At 42.4% G+C, this 25,412-nt stretch overlaps 1 protein-coding gene across 1 annotated transcript in view; it reads right to left on the bottom strand.

The window, feature by feature from the left end:
* Positions 1-25,412, bottom strand: part of LRP6 (LDL receptor related protein 6) — a 167,922-nt gene that overhangs the window by 10,171 nt on the left and 132,339 nt on the right. Inside the window, exons 11-20 of the mRNA XM_019543869.1 lie at positions 23,352-23,536; positions 20,547-20,873; positions 16,247-16,449; positions 15,413-15,624; positions 14,567-14,757; positions 9,152-9,361; positions 7,773-7,898; positions 4,169-4,405; positions 2,741-2,851; positions 608-838 (exon numbers count right to left, since the gene is read on the bottom strand). Coding sequence (XP_019399414.1) covers positions 608-838; positions 2,741-2,851; positions 4,169-4,405; positions 7,773-7,898; positions 9,152-9,361; positions 14,567-14,757; positions 15,413-15,624; positions 16,247-16,449; positions 20,547-20,873; positions 23,352-23,536 — 2,033 coding nt within the window. The remainder of the gene's footprint in view (positions 1-607; positions 839-2,740; positions 2,852-4,168; positions 4,406-7,772; positions 7,899-9,151; positions 9,362-14,566; positions 14,758-15,412; positions 15,625-16,246; positions 16,450-20,546; positions 20,874-23,351; positions 23,537-25,412) is intronic.

Raw genomic sequence — 25,412 nt, 5'->3', positions numbered from 1 at the left:
CTCGATCTCCCGAGGTCCCTTCCAGCCCTAATGTCTATGAAATCTATGAAATACCAGCATCAAATAACAGTACCAAGTTGTAACCCTATTCCCAGATGAGAGGAAACCAAGGCCACTATGGTTCCTAGTTAAAACACCATACAGAACTTTCCATGAGAAAACAGAGTATCTGCTCCAGAGTCTAAGGCAAATCCCACTTAACAAAGATGACTGCATTCTGCCTGAATTCCTGTCAATTCTTCTTTTTCTCATTTCCTCATCCTGTATTGTTGTATTGCTTTGTTGGTGCTGGTCCCAGAAGAGGCTGAATTTCAATAGTGGAAGTCATAATCCCCCAGGTACATGCATAAATTGGAACTTAGAGCTCTGTTGAGTGTTCGTGGCTTGTGCATGACATAGCCATTATAAGTCAAATAACTGGTTAACAAACAGCAGAGAGTTCACAACCTTGCCTTCCAATGGGCAGATGCCTGGAATTAGCACACTGGAACTGGACCTAGTGCATACCTTTACTCTGTTGCTGTGGATTTACAGTAGTTTGTGTTATATCTATGTGATGCCAAAAGACAGACTAAGGAACCCATTACTTAGACACCTTGTTACTTACCTGGGAGTGAACCAGACAAGGAGCTTGGGTGAGGCACATAACCAAGAGGTACAGAGGCTGGTCCATGTACCACATAGTCATTGGTCATCGTTTCCCCATCCCCCTTCATGCGTGGGCACAGAACCCTCTGGCAGATAAAGTACATTGCTCCCACAACAAAAACAGTAAGGATCACTCCAATAATTGAGCCAATGGTGTTGTTGGGCTGTGGTGCTGGCTCCTCTGTTGTGTCTGAAAGAGAAGAGGAAATCGCATTCTAAAACAGTGTCTGATCCAATAACTTTATTTGCACTAAGACTAGTATTAAGAGAAAAACTGGAAGCCTATACTACTCACAGTTTATTACAGTCTCCTAATTAAACCTGTGTCATGAATAAATAGCCACTAGGGACTAGGATTACATTCCTACTTGTCATTAAACACAACTGCTTTTCACATTTGACCCAAGCAGCACATTAACCTAAGACAGAAGGCTAAAGTTCTAATTTATTGTGCTACATACCACTACTCCCCCATCTCTGCTCAGTAGGGGCTTATTAATCAGGGCTTAGCATTCACAGATGCAAAAGAACAGAGACATGGCAGCAACATATGATTCGGCACCCAGTATTGCCAAAAAGACCCAACGTGCCCCAAATTGTGGTAGCAGCCATATCTGATCATCTGTCCTACAAGTGGTATTTTTGAGAGAAGATGCCAGAACAAGTGCATAACTAGTTAGATACAGCCAGCTTTTCAGTCTAAAAGCACGGAACTCTAAGCAGTGATACTTTTGGGTACAATTTTATTTGTCTAATCCCTTATCCTCTAATGAAGGCCTGCCTTAATCACACACACCCTTGCCCCCTAAACTCTGCATCCACACTTTACTCCATCTGCTCGTCTCCCAAATTTACAGAGAGAAGAAAGTAAGGCATTAGCTACAATTTTATCTTAGTGCATGTATGGACATAACTTTTCCTTTTCACATAAGTCTGTGGGCTGCTTTACATGTGCAGGTAAAGGCATGATGGGATCTAATGCATGATCTACACAATCGCATCTGCTGCCCTGCCACATGAGCTAGGCAGAAGGTGCAACTGTGGGATCATGAATCAGATCTCATCATGTCCTATTGCCTGTGCAGGGGGAGCCCAATCCCAGGCCCCCCTGCACTAGCAAGAAGAAAACTCCTGCACCTGGGAAGCCCCATCAGCTGACAGGGCTCCCAGCTGTGGAGGCACCCAATACACCCCTGTGGTAGGGAGACTGCAGCTGCTGACTTTGACTTCATTTTTTTGCTTTTTCCTGTTAATTATGTCTGTTACCTGCAGTATATACTTCTGTTGGAACTGATGGACAAATCTCCCCGGTCACAATATCTAATCATCGAGTGATGACAATGAACTTAAGGCTGAAATCTGTTCTGGTTGGCCTGTTCTTTTCCTCTATAGCACTGGAGGTTTCAAGGCAGGCAGACACAAGGGATATCGTGTTCCATAAACTGTAATCTATAGCTATAAACTAGCCAGATAATTACACCAAGCTTTAGACATAACAGAAATGTTTTAGGATGTTTATGCACAGACAGATGTGATTAATACAAGTGGATCATTATTTATCATTGCAATGGGAATAGCTAAGTTGTACATAGCTCTTTTTTAAAATTCTGATTCTAGAAGAATTGCTCGTGAATTCTTTGGATGAGAGACTTATGAAACAGAGAAGAATGGTTCTGACAGCCCCACCAGAATATTGATGAGACTCTTACAGGAAAGAAAAGTACTTTTCCTTCGGACATACAAGCATAATGTAATAAAGCAAAATTTACATTAAAATATCTAAAAATATCAGTGGAAGAATTTTTAGATAGCTCTGCATTTAAGACTTTGTATTCAGTAGACATTTTCATTCAAAAACAGCTACATGCCACTTAGCTTTTTTCACTCTGTGGTTAATAATGATGCCTGTATATTAGTTACTGAGCAACCCATGAGGCAGGAGAACTTGCCTTAGAATTAATACATTTGGATCTATCAGTAGTTTGAGAGTGAATTCTAATTCACCTGGGAGGCACTGGGGGGAGGGGAGGGAGTGAAGAAGCAAGTTTTCCCTCACAGCAGCCAAGTCTCTAATCACAGCCTGTAAACTTACAGCATCCATGCTTATCTGAGTTATCACTGCAGTCCAAGTTGTGATCACATTTCTTGTTTTTTCCAATGCATTGTCCACTAGCACAGCGGAACTGATCAGTTAAACAGAGCACTGGGAGGGAAAGAAAAAGTCCAGAAATATTAAATATCAGTCATTTTGACTCTTAACCAGAATCAAGCAAACAAGTCACTAAGACACACAAGCAGAAGTCTCACAAAAAAAAAAATTACCCGATGCCAGTTTTATTTTCTGTAGTATTTCAAGGCACAATATTTATCCCCAGTGACAAACTTGCATAAAATGCATTTCCTGGTTGTAGAGAGGCTTAAAGTGATGACCTGAGGCATTATTTCCCATTTAAAAGGTTATAGGTATAGCTTGACTATATAAAGTCAAAGGCACAACGGTTCTAGTAATTACAGGAAGTTAGCCCACAATAAGTTTATTACAGAATTGGCAGGAAGCAGCCCCTAGTTAACATTGCTACTTATAACAATATTTGTGGTTTGACTGCAAAAATAATTAAGTTATTAAAAAAACCTGTATAAGCTATGAAACTAAAAAGCTTATTTTAAGAAAGATTAAAGTTCCTCTGGTTGTTTCCATCATGGTCTTGTTCTTTATCACTCGTTCTTTCTTATCCTTCCCCTGGTCAGCAAAACGCACAAGGAATGTGGAACCCTCACAAGACAAAACCATTCGTTTTTCCAGTCATGACTATTACTTTACAGCACTTTGAATTCTGCATTTTTTTGGAGTTTGCAGGTGGAAGACATCCTCAAAAAAATCTCTCAAGCTGCCTCCATTCTCAGCTCTGTATTATACAACTACAATACAGTAAGTTATTATGATTAATTGTTAGACACAGCACCCATTATGTACTAAAAAGGTATTCAGTTACCTATTATCAGGATTCATTTAATCCAAGGTTGTGTGTTTTTGTTTGTTTTTGTTTGTTTGTTTGTTTTTACAGCTGGCAATAAATCAATATCTAGCTCTTATATCAGTGATTCTCAGCTAGGGTACCACAGCACCCAGTGAGAGCTGGTGCCACACAGTGCTGTGCAACACTAGCACTGTTATGTGTGCAAACATCTGCACATGATTCACAAGAGAAACCCAGAGATTTCAAACAGGAATCCCCAGTGTCAAAAACTTTCTGACCTATTGGGGATTTTTATGAGTTCTTTGCAATAGAAGAACTGTTCTATTATTTTACCATAGTCAAAAAAGGCGTGAAAGCTAAGAGCTGGCACTTTCTGGGAAGTGTCTTGAGTCTAATGAGGGACACCTTGAGTCTAAGACCTCAAGGTATTTTACAAAGGAGGTCTATATCTCCCTTCTTGTTTTGCTGAAGAAAATGAAGGATGGAGACAGAGAAGTGAGTTGCCCAAGGTGTCAAATAGCAGAACATGGCACTCTTTATACCTTCACAGTTCTTCTCATCTGAGTTGTCCTGACAATTTGCCTCTCCATTGCACTGGAGGCTGCTCTCTACGCACTGCCCACTTTCACACTGGAACTGCGAGTCTGAGCAGACAGGACAGTTCTTTTCATCACTATGGTCTTCACATTCAGTGAATCCATCACAACGCCAAGCCACTGGAATGCAGTCAATCTCACCCGTGAAACAGGTAAACTGCTGAGGGGAACACGTTGGGGGTTCTTTAAATAGAAAAAAAAACACGAGTGCAGTAAGTTAAAAGTCCATGTCCATAAGCAGCACATCTTCATAGGGAGGGATCAGGGAATCAGGCTGATAAACGTATCCTCTCAGTACTGGAAAAATAATCTGAGCTCCATATGCCCGAAGTGCAGGCTCATGTGACTAGAGCACCATTTGACTTGAAATGACAGGAAAGGGACACATATGCACACAGAAATCACAGGACAATTCCCTTCCTCCCACTTTTCCCAACATCACCCTGTCCTTGTACTTCTTTAAGCCTTCAAAGGTTTTCACTTGAAGTCACACAAGAAGAGCTCTACTCTTCCTCTCCTCCCCTTCCCACAATCCCACTGTGTACACAAAAGATGGCTCACTTTCTTTTTAATGTTCAACAATAATGGTATAGAAAACATTAAAAGAATATAATGTACTGCAGATGGATGCGCTGTGACTCAATGTCTAGTTATGTGCCCTTTACAACTGTGTTCAGTCAGACTTGTTTTAAACAGACAAAAAATTGCTCCATCTACTCAACTGCTGTTTCAACACAGCTGTTAGCAGTTACTTAACATTTACTACACTAACTGTTAATCTCATGTAGTAAGCATGCATTTCTTTTTTTTTTTTCCAACTAAGAGGCCATTTTTTTTCTGGCCTAGCATTAAGTTTGGTTTCAAAAAGTATCTGGATTATGTTAGTTCTTATTCCAGCGTGTGACCACATGTCGCCTGGATGGCTAGCGAACTACACAATAAACGTACTCAGGAGGGTGACAAAAAAACAGAGATCTCAAGCTCTACTTTTCCTCTCTGACCAAATGGAGACTAGCTACAAAGGCAGTATCACCAAGGAGGAAACCTCCTGTGGTTCTCTATGACACCTCAGCTTTAGGCTAGAGTAAAAGGAAATGGGAAGCAGGAGGAATAAGCACAACCCAAAGCAAAAGATTCTTGAATGAGAGAAGTTACAATTATTTGGGGAGGGGAGGGAAGTCACAATAAAAATAAACATGGCCTTAAAATTCAGAGCAAAAACTTTACTTAGTCCCCTTATGCCTCTTGCTTTCAGTTTGTGTTTGCCCTTGTTGTGCCTGGCCCACACCCTACAGACGAAGCACAAAAAGGGCAAACACAAACTGAAAGCAAGAGGCATAAGTGGACTATGCCTCAACTTGAGAGTAGGACACATAGCAATGGCTTGAAATTGCAGTAAAGTAGACTTAGACTGGACATCAGGAAAACATTCTTCACTACAAGAGCAGTGAGACAGAGGAATAGATTGTCTAGTCTATTCCTCTCCTTCACTGAAGGTTTTCAAGAATTTGGATAATTGGTCAGGGATGATTTAGGAATAGCAATCCCTGGAATGTGCTGTGAAGAGTAACAGCTGGAAGTCCCACTTCTCTCTATCCCCCACCTCCTCTCCCCTCACTCAAACATACACATTGGTCAGGGATCATGACAAGAGCTCTGCAGCTCAGAGCAGGTGGAAACTGAAGAGGAGCACGTTCAACAGCAGGAGACTGAAGCAGAGCGTAATAACCAACCTAGTTGTGAAAGATTAAAGAAGCTGAGATAAATTTATGGAGGGGATAAAATGACAGAAAAGGGAATTCTGGGTCTCCATTCAGGATGTATGATACATAGAGTTGGGTTTGCGATCCCCAAATTGCAGTGAAGAGTGGAGGATGTTTGGTTTTCCCACTCTACTGGGCGTAACTCTTTCCTACATAGTGCTGGGAATTTTTTCTCCTTCCTGTTGCTCTATCTATCAGGGGGGTTTTTCACCTTCAGAAGCATTGGGTGTTGACTGCAGGCAAGGCTAAGGATCAGCCATGAATGGCGTGTGCCCCTGGCGGCTGGGGGGGGAGCCACAACTCGGCCAGCAGGAGCAGGAAGGTCCCACAGACACCGCTGGCACTGTTGGCAGAGTAGGGGTTGGATGGCAATCACCCACAGGCACCACTGGCAGTGGCGGTGGCAGCCAGGGGTGATCATGGACCGCCCACAGATGCTGCTGGCAATGCCAGCGGCGGGGTGGTAAGCGGCGAGCGCCTACAGGAGACAGTGCTTGGTGGCGCCTTTTTGCAGGAGTTGTATGTGCACCCACTACACATCGCCCCGGGATCAGCACACCAAGATGTGCCGATGCTTTTGCTGCAACTAAAAAACCCAGAGGTTCCTGGTTCACCACATTGGAAATCAAGCAGGAATTTCACCACGTGATCAAAGTGGCATGAATTGCGGGTGGTTTTGCCTTTTTCTGTAGCACAGAGAGGAGGGCCATAGTCCACTTCCTTGGATCTCTCAAGCATCTTTTAACAACAACCTCCCGTCCTTGAAAGTGGTAGGACATTGACAGTGCCCTCATTGCCCTGCTTTATGTGTGGCAGATTAGGGTGTTTTTGAGGTTTCTGGCATTTATTCCCGGTAACTAAAAAGTTTTTAAGAATAGGTTATACAAGTATTTTTCTAGGATGGTTTAGATAGGGATGATCCTTAAGCAGAGGATTGGACTAGATGACCTCTTAAGGTCCATTCCAGCCCTGCTTTTCTAGGATTCTATGATTAGTCCCTGAATTTAGGAATGGCTCAGGCCAAGCCATATCCAGAACTTCTGTGCCTACTATTCATATTTACCAAAGCATTCTGAGAGCCCAAATTCAACCCATTTGAGGTAGAGATCTTGCTATAAAATATGAATTATGCTTTTCAAGTCCTACTGCGCACCTCCCCAAAAATACACTGACATGCTTCTTACATGGGTATCAAAGAAGCAGTGTTCTATGAGAGCTCTGCTGGCTCTTGAGCAGCAGCTGAAGTGAAAAGAACTCTGTGTTTAGCATCAGTGACCCTGACAAGAACACACAAACATACATTCTGGAGTACATGCTAAAGAACTTGAAAAGATGGCACAGATTAAACAAAAACAGTCCTGTTCAATTCAGGTTTTTCACGTGCCAAACAAAAAATGTCAAACCAACAAAGGAAAAAAGCAAATCCCACCCCAGGTGTTTCAGATGGTATTACAGACCACAGAATAAATACTCATAATAACCCCCCTGTTCCTCCCCCCCGAAATAAAATCATTTTAATATGTAAGGACAAATTGAAATCTGTGTTATTTAAGAAATTAACTAGTATCCTCATCTCAAAGATAATAAACACCACCCACAGGGTCAACTGTGGGGTGATACAAAAAGCCTACATTGGTGTTGTGTCAAAAAGTAAAAGAGCAGTAGTACAAGACAACTTGTTCTCTCACAGTGCTTGCCTACCTCTCTAAAGGACCCCCTACATGGAAACCTGAAGCTAACATGCAGTTGATCCTAACTCGGGCTCAGTGACAACTGGAGGGACTCACCTCCACAGGACAGTTCATCCTGCAGTAGGACAAGATGCACTGGGCAAGAACAACGAGTAGTACCATCTCCCTTCACGATGCAAATATGCGAACACCCACCGTTATCTTGAGAACAAGGATGCTGTCCTGCAATTGTAAAAACAACATTTGTATGCAATTAACTACTTCCACAAATCTGATTGTTATTTTTAAAGCAAGAAAAGAAATTAATGAGGGGAAAACTATTCAGGTTCATTTTTTATGAGGCTGATCCCCTAACAGGCTCAGACTAAGTGATTCCCAACACCTCTACAGAGCCTCAGTGATTTCAATGGGGTTCTGCTGGGACACATGTATAGTGGCTCATAAGCATAGAGCACATGAGTCTGTCTCCCTTCCCAAACGGGAAAAGCCTTCAATAGAAGCAGCTCTAAAAACAGCTTAATTAGAAATGTTTTTGAAGGACAAAGTTATCTGAAGCATCATGTACATTCAGGCAATGCCACATTTTTAAAACAGTAAACAAAGCCTTATATTTTTGTTTGCTGAGAGAGACAGGACTGGATCTGGAGGAACACAAGTTACCTAGTTTATCACGAAGCCATTCTCCCTCTATCTAAAGCTATATTTAAAAAAAACAACTTTTCTGATTCACATAGTTTAAGGTCTACAAACTGTCTCCAAAACTCAAATAAAAAGGCTCTAGATAAATGTCTTTTCATTTTAATGTTTAATAAGGATGACCTACTTCTTCTTGAAATTCTTGACAGATTTATTGTGATTAACAACAAACAAAACTAGTGGTAGGCTGTGCCGAGGCTTTAATTAAAATATCCCCAGACAGAGTCTGTAAAATTTCTCCAGCTCAAGATATACCACATAGCCTATATTAACTGGTGACTGTTTCCCCTAAGTTGACTGCAATGCCTTTTTGAGGGCCCAGTTAATTCCCTGTTAATTTTAAGTCTGGATAAGGAAGTTTCTGCCCTATTTACTTTCAATGACAGGTGCTGAACTAAAGTCTTCTAAACAGATGAAGTATGCAGTTGTGGACTATACCACTCTGCCACACAAACTTGATCTGGGACACCTCTTCAGGGAGCAACAAGATATACCAGTCTGTCTCTAGGCACTCCTTCACGCTTTGTAGAAGTACCCATCAGGTTGCCAGCGGATTTTGTGATGGGACCCTGGCCACTGCCAAACATACCAAGAAAACTCAACTAATTCCACACAGGACACTGAAGAGACACTCAATGATGTTAAGTTTTAGCCACTAGTGACCCAAGCTGGATTTAATCAGTGGTGTATGGAAGAAAAAGTCTTGTGTGTCTTTTGCTACTCCCTGGCCACATCCCCACAAGTTATGATTGTTTCTTGATGATGGGACTGGTACATACTGTATTCCTGGATATTGAGTTCCTTAACAGCGTGAATGTCGCTGAGTTGAGCAATGCGAGCCTGCACCTTTGTGCGTCCTCCTTGACCAGTCATGTCAATTTTTTCAATCATCTGCTGTTGCCTATCAATCCAGTAGAGCCAGTTTTCAAATACTGTCAGTCCGACAGGCTGCAGAATGTTGGAGTCTTCTAAAACGATTCGGTTTGCACCTTTGGGAAGGAAGTGGTAGTTTAAACAATAGGAAAAGACTGGGACATCACCAGAAACATATATTTTACAAAGATACAGTAAATATGCTATACACGTGCACACACAGCTTAGTATCCTTCACAGCATGGTGGATTTAAATTCCACAGCCAGACCACCCTTTTTGTTTCCCCCATTTTCAGTGGGCACACAAATGCATTATTGCCTTCTATAACAAGCTGGAACTAAGAGAAGAAAAACTTACACAGAGGAAGTTTTGGGTTTTAGCCTTCATGACATCAGGAGTTTCAGTAATATGGAGGGAAAATGCATATTTTTTACTCCCCACAAGCCACATGTGAATGATCAGAAATCATTTTAAGTTTTGTGCAGGTGTCTGAATTTTTTAGCTTGGTCCTCAGATGTTAACTAATGGAGATAAGATAAAATCCTAAAGAAGAGGTAGTTTAGTTTTCACAAGAGTTATGAGGTTTACGTAAACTCTGGACTTTCCCATAACCTTTATTTCAACTTGCTAAAACAAACTGTTTTGCCTTCATTAAGAGATTAACTGGTGTTAGCTGGCTTGAATTAGAACACAGCTTTTTCCCTTGTGAAAATTTATCCTCAGTCAGCAAACAATGATGACCTGCTGCCCCAGCACTCAGTACTGAAGGAGAAGTACACTGGCTGAATGATTGTGCTAAATTGGGTATGTGACTTTTAAATGGTTGTTGTTAAATCTCAGGGTTAGTACTACAAGCAGTGTAGTTTTCACCAGTCACTAGAGCTACTGGTGAAGATTATCTGCAGATTTAGACCCCTTGTAAATGTTAATGTAATTACATGATTGTCTGAGGAATTTTAGGCCCAATCCCTAAACTATGTGACTTGCCATGCCACACATGTATGGCAGGACATGCAAAGTTTGGGATAAGGCCTAAAATGCCTTAGATCCCAACTTCACAACTGCTGGTGGGAAGAGAGGTTAGGGCTGCTCCCTGCCCAATCCTGATGATCAGCTTATCACTTCTGGGCAGCTCCCAGGTTTGGGATACAAAAGGCCTCATGCTAGAAACATGCTAGGCCATGGGAAGCCCATGTTTCTCATGCTGGAAACATGCTAGACCATGGGAACATCTTTGTGGCTGGTTTGCTATTTTATGGTGTGATAAATTCATTGCATGTGGGGCATGTTACAATTTACTGTGTAATTAACGTGAGATAAATGGAATGTCTGCCAGGGGCCTTAAGAAGAAAAATTATACAGCATTTAAGTTTAAAAAGCAAATGCATTTGTCACAACCCAAACAGCTAGAAACTTAACATCTGAAAAACCCCAAAACTGACATTGTACTATATAACTCTGCAAATTTGGTGGATGCTGATTCAATAAATTTATCAGGTCCTACGGTTAAAACCTCACTCCCCACCCCCACCTTCACCCCCCATATGTACATGCACTTATAAAAAAAATTGCTTTTCTTTTCACAGACTGAAACATTACATGATTTAAAATTACAGGTAAACTAGAGCGGTGCATGTATGATAGCAGGAAATAACCTGTAAATGTATTCCACCACATTATGTTAAAAAAAAACATTGACTTTTTAACTGGTATAGTGAATAACAACAGATAAAAGGATGAAACATTTCTGCCCAAAAACACATGTGAAAGATACTGATTTTAAGTTATCTACTTTCAAGTATTAATGCTTGGATGTGAATTAATGAAGCAATCTGAATTTCTTATCCCAATGTTTAGTTATACCACTAACAATATTTTCCACTGTACATCTGTCATCAGATTATCTCAAATGCTTTAAATTATAAATTAAACTAAGAATTACTATCCCCATTTTAGAGAAAACAAACTGAAGTATACAGGAGTTAAGTAACCAGCTCAGTTTCATAGTAATCAGGTGGTAAAGTCTAAAACAGACCCTAGAATTCCTGACTCTTACTCCGTAAGTGATAAACAGTTTTCTGATTAATTTGTCTAGAACGAAGAACCTGGCTGCTGGAATGAACTGTATGCACCTCAATGCAGAAATAAATGAATTTGCTATGTGGATGGCTAATGCCAGGCATGTGGTTAGAACAAGTCATCATCATAGAGATCTATTCTGGCTTTAAAAACTACAAATATGAATCACTGTGTACATGCAAGATGATAAGTGAAGGGGGAGCAGGAGCCATGCACAGAGGCCCTTGGGAAAAAGGAAACAGCGCTGATTGTTGCCAATCTTCAGAAGAATAAGAGCTTTATCTTTCTGCATGGAGTTCTCTTACAGTGGAATGTAGGTGAGGGCAATGCAAGTGATATTTAACATTGTGGTGGAGAAACTTGAAAACTTAAACATACCTTGGTTTTTATCCATAGTTGTGACTAAATTATTACTACTAACCTAACTAGGACACTGAAATTCACATTTCCATAAACTTGACCCTAAACCCTGAAGTGGGACAGAACACATACACACGCACACGCACACACACACGGCTAGTCCTACCAGGAAGCACATAAATGAAATCCTATAGCTCAAAGCATTTACTTAAACATAAGCCATAATTAACTTTCTTCTTTCCTGATAAAAACCTTCCCAAAACTGTAACTTAGGGAGAGGGGGAAGAGGGGACCTGGCACTTACACACAAGACTGATTTTCAGAGAGGCTGTACAACTGCAGTTCTCAATAAATTAACAAGGAGCTATAGACAATTACATATAAAAATCAGGCTCAAAGTATTTTTTGGTCAATATTTATTTGGCCAAATAGTTTATTTGGAAAACAACTAGATATACATGCTTCAGGGGTGTACTTGGTAGTTCTGCTGGTCTGGGACAAAAAAAAACATAGAAAAAACTAGAACTCTTGGTTGCAAAATGATTCCTTCTATTAGACCAGCTGGAAAATGGCAAGAAAACTGTCCCTTTCTGCAAGCTTTCAGGATCAAAGTCCCTTCATTTATTTCCTACCTATGGGGACTTTTTACCACCATCTACACTTTTCCCAGAGCCTGACGAAGGGACCTTGATCCTGGAAGCTTACAGAAAAGGACCACTTTCTTACTATTTTCCAGTTAATCTAATAAAAGATCATTTTGCAACCAAGAGTTCTATTTTTTTGTATGTCTAGATAGACATGCAGAATTTCTACTTTATAAATGCTGTCAATGTGGGATTGTTTTGCCCTCCAATTAAAGTTATACAGCAAACCAGTGTTCTTTATCCTTTCTGGGAAAAATCTTGGAGAGGCTCTAAACCACCCAAAAGGTTAAAATCTGCTCACCACAGGGATTACCTACACTCTACAACTGATGAGAACTGCTGGCCAAAATAGCTCTTTATGTGGACAAACTAGTCCAAAATGAGAGTTACCAGATTTCAGAATAAATACCTTCAAACACAGTGTCCACACAAAGGAAGCTATCCCAACCATCCTTCTCATGCAGACATCTTTGCCCTTTACCATGTGAGAACTCTGGGAAGTCCAGTCCTATCATAGGAAGTCTTCAATTGGTTCTCTTACTAGGAGAAAAGAACTGGGCTCCAAGTGCCTTTTTAAAGGGCAGGAGAAAGAATACTCTCTCACACGTGAAGCATATTATCTCTCCCTAATAGTAACAACATTTGTAGACCCCAAAGAAGTTACTCTGTCAAAAAATGCCTATTAGCCAGCTCTGTGTCATCAGTTAGAAATGAGGTTAATAATTGCTGCGATTTATTTTGCAGGGCAAATGCCAAAAAGTGAGTGTTTGAAAAGGTTGTCCTCAAAGTTCATGGAGGGAATTGCAAGGTATTATTAAGCAATATACAAGATCTGACAGCTGTTTTTTTTTAAAGGTAGGATTGTTTAAAAACAGGAAAAGATGTTAAATGTCAGGCTGGCTTTGAATGCTGGTGTCCCAAAAGCTAAGAGATAATAGACTGAGAAACAAGAAATGCATAACCTTAGGCTATCCATAATTTAAGTCAGGGCTGTCCAATAGGCAGTCAGTCCATGGGACTCATCCAGCCCACAATGGGTGAACCTGCAGCCTTCTGGGCTCCCAGGCTGGGTGTCACTCCCATGACCTCTCTCCTGCTGTTACAGTCTCTGGGCTCCTCCTTCAACTTTTACTGGTCTGCCCTGCCCCTGGTGGGAGGGAATGTGGCTCCAGGGCCTGAAAGAGCCAGTGGCTGGGGAGCTCAGGGGAACCTGGGGACTCCACACTGTGTAGTGGCATGGAGGCAGTGCAGCAAGTGTTGTCCACCCTGCGGATCTGTACAGCATGCAACCAGGGGTCATGCAACCCCCAGGCACTCAGAAGCTCGACAGCTCTGAGTAAGTCATGCAGAAAGATGCTGAACATGTACTGGGCAAAATCATCCAAGCATACACTAAGCTACAACTTTCAGAAAAGAACTTACACTGCTTTAATACATTTAAGTGCAAACCAATGGTTAAAGCATCCAATGAGGAGACCAGAGTTCTGTCCCTAATCTTTCACTGACTTGCTGTGCATCACCGGTCGTATATGGTCTACCTTGCTGTGCCTTGGTTCCAACCATCTGGGACTCCGGATTAGAACCGCTTGTCCTGGCATAAAGGCATGTTGTGAAGCTTGACTAATAGAAGACTAATAAAAGCAAGGGATCACTGATGAGCTCCCAGCTGAGTGGAGAAGCTGCACCCTTTGAAGTAAAAGCCACAGCAAGCAGCTGAATGGATTGCCCTTCATTCAGCAACCCACTGTGAACTAAGTTGGTTGTGAACCATGTGGAAATGAATGATCCAGGTTTTACTGTATAAGGAGATACACATTCCAGTTGCCATGTTATATAGAAATGGTTAGTACATACTGATTTAACACTGCAGCCAATAATTTTTTTCCCTTAACCACATACTTGATGTTTTGTTTGACAGAGACTAAAGTACCAAAAGTGACTTCTATGACAAAGCAGCAGGGATTTAGCTGCAAACAGGAGTTCGGAGGAAAACTACGCAAAGGTCTTGAAACTGAAAATAGACAGCAAGTAAGATTTAGCAATTAGTAATGTAAATCACAGATTGAAGAATGATAGAGAATGTGTATGCTGTCTGAGTCAGTCACATTCCCTGGCTGGGAACTTGAGGAATGAGTACAGTCCTGGTACAGACTGTTTACAGCAGAAAGGCAGAGGAGGAGACCCTTTTTCTCTGCATTTCCCCACCTCCTCCAAATGAGTCACCAAGTCTACTCTACCTGAAAGGTCACTGCTCTCAATTCTCCGGAGGTCTGAATCTGCCCAAAACAACTTTCCCAGCTGGCTGTCAATTGCTAAGGCTACAGGTTTACTCAAGCCACTGAAAAAGAGGACTTCCCGTTCAGTTCCATCCAATGCTGCTCTCTCAATTTTGGGAGACCTTTCCTGTAGGTTGGTGAAATACATGTACCTACAATAAGAGGGGTTAGACAAAAAGGGTTATTACACTCATTTCTGCACAATTCACACAAAGAAACAAACAGATGCTTTTTAAGACAACAACTGATTTACCAAAGAAAATAACCTCATTTTTTACTTAGGGCTAAACAATGCTTCCCCTTTTGCAAGTCCCTAACAGTTAAGGAGAAGGATGAACAGGACACCAGCATGTTCTATCTCCCAGGAGGGCTTTAGCACTGCTTATGGAGCAGCCTAGCTCTGAAGAAAGTGTTTCTGGGGAGGATGTGGGAGAGGCATCTCACCTGTCCTTCCTTTCACTGGGATGCTTGTGTTAGTACATGGCTAGCTATGCTTTTTAAGATACACCTAGAGTTGCACTGTGCTCCTCTCCCCACCACTCTTAATGCCAGCTGGCCAAATGGGTACCTCCCCTCGCTCTGAGTTGGGCTCAGCTCCAGAGTGAGCATAACTGGACCTTGCTACTTTCCTTGCCAAAACTTCTGTTGACTTCAATAAGCCAGAATTTTACCCTAAGAACTGTTAAAGTTTTCAACCTTTAGCGCTTATGCACCAGTACCACGGAGACCCATATTTGGCTGAAAAGTCTTAATCACAGGGTTTCCAGACTGATGTTCCAGTCAAGCCCTCCACTGAATTATACATACCCTTTTTCTGGATTCACCACAATGGCCCTGGGCCTGTCTTGATCTCCCTTCAGCACCACACCCATCGATCTCCCATCCAGGCGTGTCACATTGATTACATTAGTGGCTTCACACGTCCAGTAGATGTAACGGCTGTAGATGTCAATGCTCAGGTCATAGGGCTGCATGTCCAGGTTCTGATTGGGAACAGGACTGGCCACCACTGTAAGACTCTGCAGGGAAAGGGATGCAGGAAAGTCACAGGAACAACATTAAAACCAATCTGACCCAGGCAGTGGAGTTCACTACATCTGCCAAATGTGATATTGTTTACTGCTAGAAAGGATCCTCCAAAATGCAACCTGGAACTTGGAGACTCAGGTTCAGTTATTTCTCCTAGTCTCTCCCAAGGTAACAGCTGAATCAGTAGTGGATACATATCACTTACCCATGAGGATTTATGGGGATGGAGTTAAGGCTGAAAAGCATTTAAATAGAATATTACTGACAACCATCACACAGGGAAAACCTGCACTTATTTATACAAAAAAAGTAACAGAACAGTGGCTAAAAGGTCTGGGGATGAACAATGATACAAGTCAACGCACCTCCCCCCAAATCTTCCTTTTGTCCTCCCCTCCAACTTCATTCCCATGCTGAGGTTCTTCATGTATGCTTCCTCATGAATCTTAATTTCCAAACTACAGTTCCCTAGAGCTTCTGACCACTAGCCCAGCAGCAGTTACAGCAAAGCTGGGAGTCAGCAGGCTGTCTATCTATTTATATTATACAAAGCATAATTGCTACTTGGCATAAACAGCCCCTCCGCCTCTTAAAATTCCACCCCACAGATACCTGGCTGCCATCTTCTTGTGATTTCCGGATGATGTTTTGACGAGAGTCAATCCAGTAAAGCTGCTTATCCAAGGGATCATAATCAATGGCCCGAACATTTCTGAGGCTGTGGATGGGGAGTATGATGTCTGGACTCTGTTGCTCATCTATCACCATGCGATTAATCGCATTCTTCTGACTGAACAGCAAGAAGGTTGTAGGAGCTTTTGAAAAACAGACAAATACAAACACAGAGAGCTGAAACACTGGTTACCTAGTGGCTACTGTGCAAAATATACCATAAAACATATACAACTTGGTTGTAGGAAAGTCTTAAAAAGCATCTTTCTTCAACAAATAGAAGAGTGTGGATGTGAAGCGCAAAGTTAAGCTGTTTATCCTTCTCTTCGCAATTGAAAAACTGTCAAAATTGCCACAAAACAGAATGGTCAGTTACGTTTTTTCAGAGCCAGAGAAAGTAGTATTTCACTGACTTTAAAGTTTGATTGTAAGCTAGTGCACTTCCAATGGTAGGTAAAACTGCAAAATTAACCATTTGTGCTTTGCTATTAGATCACAGTAAAGACTTCCATTAGGCTGGTATAGATGTGCTGCTACAACCCTCTCACTCTCTCAGGAAAAAAACTAAGGAGACCAACAGAAAAATGTCTATTTTGGACAGCTGCAGTCAGGAGAATTTAATGTCACATTCCGCTCAGCTTCCCATTGCTCAGTTTTTAGATGTTCAACACTGCTCTCTCCTACCCAACTAGGAAGAAAGCAAACTTGTCCAGTAGACTAGAAGACAAGTAAAAGCCTCATCCAAAAACAAGTGAATGAAAAATTACTTATTGAACCACTAAAAGCACTGCAGAAATTTAGTTATAAGTGCTGCGTGCCCTCACTGACCAATATGGGCAACCTCAGGCCAAGAAGAAAAACCACCGTGTATCAAGTTCTCTCTTAAATAATATTAAGCAGCAGAAAAAAAATTGTCTGCTACTCAAGCTTCATTCATCACTTGCAGCTTCACAGTAATGCCTTCAGATAAGTGCATGTGGACACATGTGTAGGTAATTTGATCAGAGATTTGACTTATAAAGTTAAAAGCACCATTTTTTCATAGTTGTAGCACCCTGCTAGCCAACAGTCAGCCTGGAAACAAAACTGTGCACCAGAGTACAAGCTCCAGCATCCAGAAATGTTTGTTCTGAGTTCTAGACTCAGAACATTTTGTTTCCAATGGTTTGAGTGTTCAAACAGTGGGGCAATGCTCCAGCTCAACCAACCTATGAAACAGGTGAGGTGAAACCTGGGGAAGCAGAGGTAACAATGGGCACCAATGATCAGCAGCTTTATTTTCCTCTCTCTTTTTCCTACCCTTTCTCTTTTCCTGTGCCTTCCTGGACTGCCTCCAGCTGCACCTACTCTTCGCTGCCCTCAGCACCCTGTCTGGTGTGCAGGACTTGGACTTTTTTGGGACTATGCACATCTTCTCTATCCCACAGGAAGCAGCCAAGGGGAGTATAATCTGCCTGGCCAATTTCCTGCTGGGTCAGACAAAGATGGCAACTCTGAAAAGCCAAAGAAACCAGCTCACAGGGGCCAGCGCCAATGATAAACTCCAGGTCTTCCACTTCTGGGTCTGGGCGTGTGTCACATTTGAACTTGGACATTTCACCTTGCAACAAAACATGAACCAGTTTGTGCTGCACTGGGCCAATGAGGAGGCCCTCTGCAAGGTGGAGGATGCACAGCACATCCTACATGTGTAACCCTATGAGGAGCGTGGGGGAAGGGATTACAATTTGGGGTGACATGGTAGTTTTGCTGCCACTAATAAATGTTTCGTACTTGACCCCTGGGAAGGCTGCATACCTTTGCACTTTTCACCATTTGTTTTTAATATTTGTTTAATTTTTTTTAAGTTAAAAAAGTCACTCACAGATGTGTGCGCACACATGTGTGTGCACAGAAACTAAAACCACACAGTATAAACAGCAAAACAACATGCCTGGAAAAGCTCAGCTCCCGGATTTACAGGATTAAAAAAAATAATTTAAGGAAGACTTGCAAAGGAGAACAAATTAGGCCAAAACAAAATAACCACTCAAAATATGCAAGTGTCCTTTTGTATGGACTCAAAACCCTTTACACCTCCTCTCCAAAGATCATCTCTCATTTTTAGGGTCTCATTGACTAAGAGCTTCATATGGAAGCTCATTAGACCTGGTAAGTGAAGCAAATTTCCATGTTGGAGTTGCTAAGGGTCTGAAGCACAACACAGGTTTTTGGGAGAACATTTTCCAGTCTCCACCATAATCTCTCCCCACTGATGATATATTTTAACTGAGCTTTTGGAAGAAACTATGGGCGAAACATAGCTGGGTCCCAGTTGGAGGACTGTACTACGTTGAACTTGAAGAACAATGCTGGCTCAGAAAAGTAAAGATCCCCGAGCTAGTCACAGCAGTGTATCTTTCCCGTAATTAAGGGAATGTGTGCACACATGTGCAATACGGTTCACAAAGGGGAGGATTTGGCCTCCTGACAGGGCTTGTGCTATAATAATGATCAGAAATACAAAAGCAAATACAATAGGCAAGGGGACTAAAAATGATCCAAGCTCTGTTTACAGTGGCTAAGAGAAAAATTAAATTATAAGAAGAAAACCTAAGTCTCCCATTACCTACAAATGAGAAGTTGGAAAGCTACCAGGGTTGAACATAGCAAGAAAAAGAGTTTAACGCTTTATAAAAGACTTTGAACCCATGCTATGTAAAGGCAGTTCTACTTCTTCCTAATATATTTCCTGAAATTTTTCTCATTGTTTTGTTACCAAGAGCATTTCCACGAAAACAGGATCTTTATAGGATTGTATTACTTATTTCCCATAAGAAGTCAAAGCCCTCTGCTTAGGATCACAATAATTCACCATAGTGATGACAAAAATTATGCTTTCGACTTTCTGGAAAAGAAGATGATGATTAAGCAGCAAAGATCTTCAGTTGTCATGCAACTGTCCCTTATAGCAAACAACAGAAGAGAACTGCAGAACATGTGGGGAACATAAAGCAGAAGACTTCTAAGAGGATGCTTTCCAAAGTCTTCTATGAGGTGGCAGACCAAGAATCTCTAGATTTGACTTCAGAGTGGCAGGCTGGATCTCCCAAGTCATATAAAATACAGGTGAGATATAATCTGTCTCTGTGTACTATGACTCTCTTAACCCAATTGACTAATCTGAATGATACCGATGGAAATCAGACATTCAGCTTAGCTGCCAAAGTTACAAGAGCAGCACCAGCAGCCAGTTACTGAGACATGGATGAATTATTTGGGTTGAATGCAGTTAGTTTCTAGCCAAGGGCTTTGTGGTTCTGCTCTGCACAACAATAGAGAAAACTGGGGTTTAGTTGCTCTGTGATGAAGATGTGGAGATGTGAAGCCTCTGTTCTCTCTCAAAACCAATGCCTTTGGCTACAGTGGGGCGGGCTTTGAGGGGACCCAACATCTCAGCAGCCAAAAGATCTAAGTCACCACCACATTAGCTGCCAAGCTACCTAGAGCTCATCCAGTGTTCAAAATTGGAGCTAAAACATCACTTATCTTCTAAAGCAGGGGTGCTCAACCTCAACCTTAAATGCAGCCCAGGGAGCCTTGGAATCCAGCTCACAGGGCTCCCCATGAGTCGGGAAATTTGGCAGCGGAGGAGCAGTGGCAGTGCTGCTGCCCCTCCCGCTGCCAAAATCTGAAGCCCCTAGGGGCAGGTCAGAGCCAGGCCATGACCCTTATCCTGCACCCCACACATCCCAGATCCAGGCAAGGCCATGTAGTCTTCCCTCTGTATGGCTGGATTGGGGCCAGGCCATGCTTCTTCCCCCTGTGCAGCTGGCTCAGGGCTGGCCCCCACCCCCTTCTCTGTCTTGCCATGGGACACACCTAGCATATGAGAAAATAAACAACAGCTGAACTTTTGTTACCACTGTCATCCATTCCCACATCTTACTTTATATAGATGCTGAAAAGGTTTTTAAAGAACTGTCAGTCTCAAAGATAGAGAAAAGCCATGACCTAACATACTCAACTTGTCATCAAAACAAACTTTGCTGTCATTAAAAGAGCTTCTCCTCTTCTGTGTGCCCCTCCCCTCCCCCACCAGCCCCTTAGTAAACTAATTTTATCCATTTATTGCTATTCCCAATAAATGATGGTAATGGATTTTATATTTTAACCATGCTTCCCTCACATATTCCCATCACAACAAGAAATGCAGCTTCCTCCCAAGGCTTCTAGCTATTCATTTGTGCTGAGGACTTACCACTGCAGGTTCTATTGTCAAAATTCAAGGAGTAGTGAGCTGGGCAGCCGCAGACAAAACCACCAATGGGTACTGCTAAGCAGAGATGAGAGCAATGCCCATTGCTAGATGCACATTCATTCCAACCTGCCTGCCGGGAAGAATGGAAGACCAAGATATCCATAACGTAATCCAAGTGTCCTTGGATGATAGTTCGGTTCTGGCCGCTGGTTTTGTTGGCTCGTTCAATGCTGCGCCGGCTCCAGTCTGTCCAATAGATGTAATCCTGGTACTGAGTCAAGCCAAATGGGTGAGGCAAGTCATCAGCAATAACCTCACGGTCAAGACCTGTTTTCAAAAAAGAAGGGAAAAAGGAAGAATTATTGGGGGGCAAATGAATAATTCATAAGAATTCATTAGATAATTATTTCACAGTAATGTTGTAGCAGCTGTGACAGGCCAGAGAATATTTGAGAAGCAAGATCTGCTCGGTAATACACCTTGTATTGGACCAACTACATAGTTGGGAAAGATGCTGGGCAAGCTTTTGAACACAAAGTGTCTTTCCTCAGATCTTGTCCTGAGGAAGGACGTTTTATACTCAAAAGTTTTTCTGACATCTTTCCCATCTATTTATTTCAGGGCCCCTCTATACATGCAGGTTAAAGTGTGATGGGATGTAACATACAATCCATACAATTGTGCCTACTGCCATGCCATGTGCACCCCTGCAGCTGGGTCACCTGGGAGGGGGCTTCCAGCTCTGGGGGTGCACAGGATGCCCATGTGACTAGGAGCTTTGTCAGCTAATGGGAATCCCAGCCACAGGGGCACATGCTTCTGCTGCTGGGAGTCAGCTTCAGCTGGCAGTTCTCAGGGGTGCCCATGGGCCCTGCCATATAGGAGCTCCGATAAGCTGACTGGGTTCCCAGGCACAGGGGCCCATGGTCATATGTTCAATTCATTGTGTGACAGAAAGCACTTATGAAGTTATTAGAAATATTTTGTGGAATAACTTTGTAGCTTATTCCTCTTTTTATCACTCCATTAAGTGAATGAACATGTGGCTGAGTGACCACTTAAGGCATGATTAACTAGTTAATCACATCTTAAGTGTAATGTAGCTGGGGCCTCACAGACATTTAAAAAAAAAGGCTGTGAGAATTTAGATTAGTCAAATTCCATAAGGATGATAAGCCCCTGGTGTCAACCCATCTGCAGACTTCTCCACCATACTTACTTCATACCCTTATGTTTGATATAAACTATGTAGGTATAAACCATACATTTTGGGAGTCTATTAAATTACACTGCTATCTGGATATTATCCACTGTAGCAAAACTAGACACTCCAAAAAATTACCAGTTGACAGCTTTGTCTTACCTATCACTAATACACGCTGTTTCTGTAATTTCACCTTTATAAGCAACTACATTATAAGAAAATTGAGGCCTCACTGGAATAACTATTTCACAAAGCCTACTACAGAATAAGAAAAAAAGGTAAAGTTGGGCAAGGTTAAAAAAAATTGAACTTGACTTAAGACCATATATACACCCCAGGGAATTATGAGCAGAAAAAAAAATCAATATTATGCAAAATTAATTACTTCCATTTTTTTAAAACAAATTAAACACAATATAAGACTATTTAAACCTGCATTAGAATACATGTAGGTACTTTGTATGGTTAGGTGTGGGGGAATATCGGTGTGGGGGAATATCAGTGGGGGGGAGGATTTGTGGACAGGTGTGGGGTGGATGTGAGTATGTATGTGGGGTTTGAGGATGGGTATGGGGTTTGTGGGGGTAAGCTGTGGGTGGGTGTTGGGGGTACAGGATGTGTGAGGGGATTTGTGAAGGTGTGGGAGGTGTGGGTATGTGTATGGGGTTTGTAGACGGGTGGGGGGTGTCAGTATGGGAGTATAGAGAGGGGTTGTGAAGGGGTGTGGGTGTGTGTGTGGGAGGGTTTGTAGGTGGGTGTGAGTTCCCCCACCACACATCCATCCCCACAGTGCACACCCCCACCGCTGGAGCATCTTCATCAGCAGGCCCTCAGGGTGCTCATGGCCACTGCAAGCAGAACCCCCTGAAGCACATACCTCTGGCTGAATCCCGGGGCCTGCACATGCTGGCATGGGGTTGGCCCAGACCACTAGTGTGAGCCTTCAGACCATACTGGGCTCACTTCATGCCAGCATCTGGGGCTCCCGACATTACCGATGGAAACCACGTGCCATTTGGCCAGGAGGGCTCTGTGCCTTCGCGTGCAGCTTCCCACAGGAATTTTAGAAGGCCCACGTGGAGGCACAATGCTGGCTAGCCAAGCCTGATGGAAGACGGACTGGGAGCCGCAAGCCATGGGGCTTGGCAGACTCTGTGCCTCCACGTGCGGCTTCTGGCACTCCAGCGGCAAGCAGTATGTAGAAGCAGAGTTGTGCGTCATTGGACCAGGCATGCTCCGTACCTCCTCATGTGGCTTTCCTATGGGCCCAGACCCACCTAAAAATACCTCCATGCCCACCCACAAACCCCACACCCTCCCTGCCCCCTCCTTCAGACAGGAGCTCCCTTTCCCACTTATCCAGATGTTCAGTTAGGCAGCTCTGTGCCTCCACTTCATGGAGGTGAAGGCACAGAGCCTGCTGTAGCTAATTTATGCAAAGTTATGCAATTATGCATGGTTATGCTTTTTATGTGAAAATTGCAGGGGCACATAACTGCATAATTCCCCAGGGTGTACATACAGCCCTTAGAGGTACTCTCTCTTAAGTACTGAGAGACTACCAACACAAAAACCAAACAGAAATCAGAACAGCCACTCACCTAGCATATTGGAAGATTCTATCAAGTTGGTATCTAAATCAGTCCAGTAGAGTCGTCTTTTGGCATAGTCAATAGTTAGTCCATTAGCTCTTCCCACATTTGGTACCAAAGTAGTACGCTCACTTCCATCCATGGCAGCTCGGTCAATCTTGGGCTTCCCACCCCACTCAGTCCAGTACATAAACCTGGTTAAAATGCCAGAAATGTGATATTTATCCAATAGAGTTTTAAGATTGACAAAAACTTTTAATACTTCTTGACAAAACTTGAAGGAGAAACAGGAAAACACCAAAATAAGACAATAAAAGAGAAGTAGAAACAGATGACTTAGAGGTATACATTTAAGCATTTATTAGAACTCCTAGCACTCCGTTTTTTTTCCTCAAAACACAAGTGAGGAAGTGAGTCAGATTTCCTTACACTGCTGCCAACAGTATTTTTTTTCTTTATGGAGTTGGACCTTTACCAGTGATTTCCTTACTACAGCACTTCAGTCTTTAACAAATTTACACGTGTTAGCTAACAATCAACCAGGCAGCAACTGAACACACTAGTTTATGGGGGTTGGGTTCTTTTTTTGGTTTGTTTGTTTTTTTTAACTCAAGAAGTGGTCCATGGCATTTCATATAAACAAAAAGGACTTCCTCTACTTCTTTGCCTTTGCTCTTTTTTAAATAAGTGAGTATGGAATGAGGATACATCTGTAAAATGCTCGTTCCTGGCCAATTTCACACCAGTAGTTGTTTGATTCTCTAGGTACCACTGGAATCAATTGTGTTCAAAGACAGAGCATCATTAAACCCTATGGCACTTCCATTCAGATCAAAAGTGAAAGAATTATGTCTCCACATGCTGATTTATGCCTCACATATTGGAAGTATAGTGTCAGCAAGACACTGGAAGTTTAACACATAAGTATATTACTACATTAATGGTGCTTTATTGTTTTAAGGAAGGTTTCTTTATCTCTTGGGTAAACATCTAATATTAGAAAGACAGTGGTGAAAGAACAGGTAGAAACTATTTACAAAAGCTGGATATGTAAAAGTCCATGGGACTAGGTGCGATGCCCCCAAGATGCTGAAAAATTTGGCTGATGAGATTGCAGAGCTGCTGGCCATTATCTTGGAAAACTCAAGGTGACTGAGAGAGGTCCTGGATGATTGGAGAAGGGCAAATATAGTTCCCATGTTTAGAGAAACAGAAGAAGGAGAATCCATGGAACTACAGACTGGTAAGCCTCACCTCATTTCCTGGAAAAATCATGGAGCCAGGTGGACACTCAAGGAATCCATTTCTATACACTTGGAGGAGGAGAAGGTGATTACAAACAGTCATCATGAATTCACCAAGATTAAGTCATGCCTGACCAACCTGATTGCCTTTTGTGATGAGAATACTGGTTCTGTGGATGTGGGAAAAGCAGTAGACATGCTATACCTTGATTTTAGCAAGGCTTTGATGCCATCTCCCATAACATCTATGCAAGCAAAGTAACAGAGTGCAGATTGGATGAATGGACTGGAAGGTGGAGAGAAAATTGGCTGGATCATCAGCTCAAAGCGTAGCAATCAATGGCTCAACGTCTAGTTGGCAGCCAGTATCAAGTGGAGTGCCCCAGGAGTTGGTCCTTGGGCCAGTTTTGTTTCATAGATTTCACAGACATTAGACCTTGGAAGATCGAGTCCAGCCCCCCCACCCAAAGGGCAGGAAGTCAGCTGGGGTCATAGGATCCCAGCAAGATGGCAGGCTGTTCCAGGTCTTGGGGGCTTGGACAGTAAAGAAATTCTTCCTTATGTCCAGCCTGAAATGGTTTTGTAGTAGTTTATGACCGTTCGACCTCATCATCCCTTGAGGCACTCTGGTGAACAAACGTTCCCTCAGATACTGGTGGCTGCCCCGATAAACTTATAGGTGGCCATCAGATCACCCCTGAGCCTACGCTTTTCCAGGCTAAAGCGCCCCATGGCGCTCAACCTGTCATCGTAAGGTCTGTTTTCCTGACCTCTGATCATGCACGTGGCTCTCCTCTGGACTCTCTCAAGCTTCTCCACATCCTTT

Source organism: Crocodylus porosus, unplaced genomic scaffold (genome assembly GCF_001723895.1).
Source record: "Crocodylus porosus isolate Cpor-Errol unplaced genomic scaffold, CroPor_comp1, whole genome shotgun sequence".
In the NCBI taxonomy this organism is placed as follows: domain Eukaryota; kingdom Metazoa; phylum Chordata; order Crocodylia; family Crocodylidae; genus Crocodylus; species Crocodylus porosus.
This window is presented reverse-complemented; position numbering and strand designations above follow the sequence as displayed.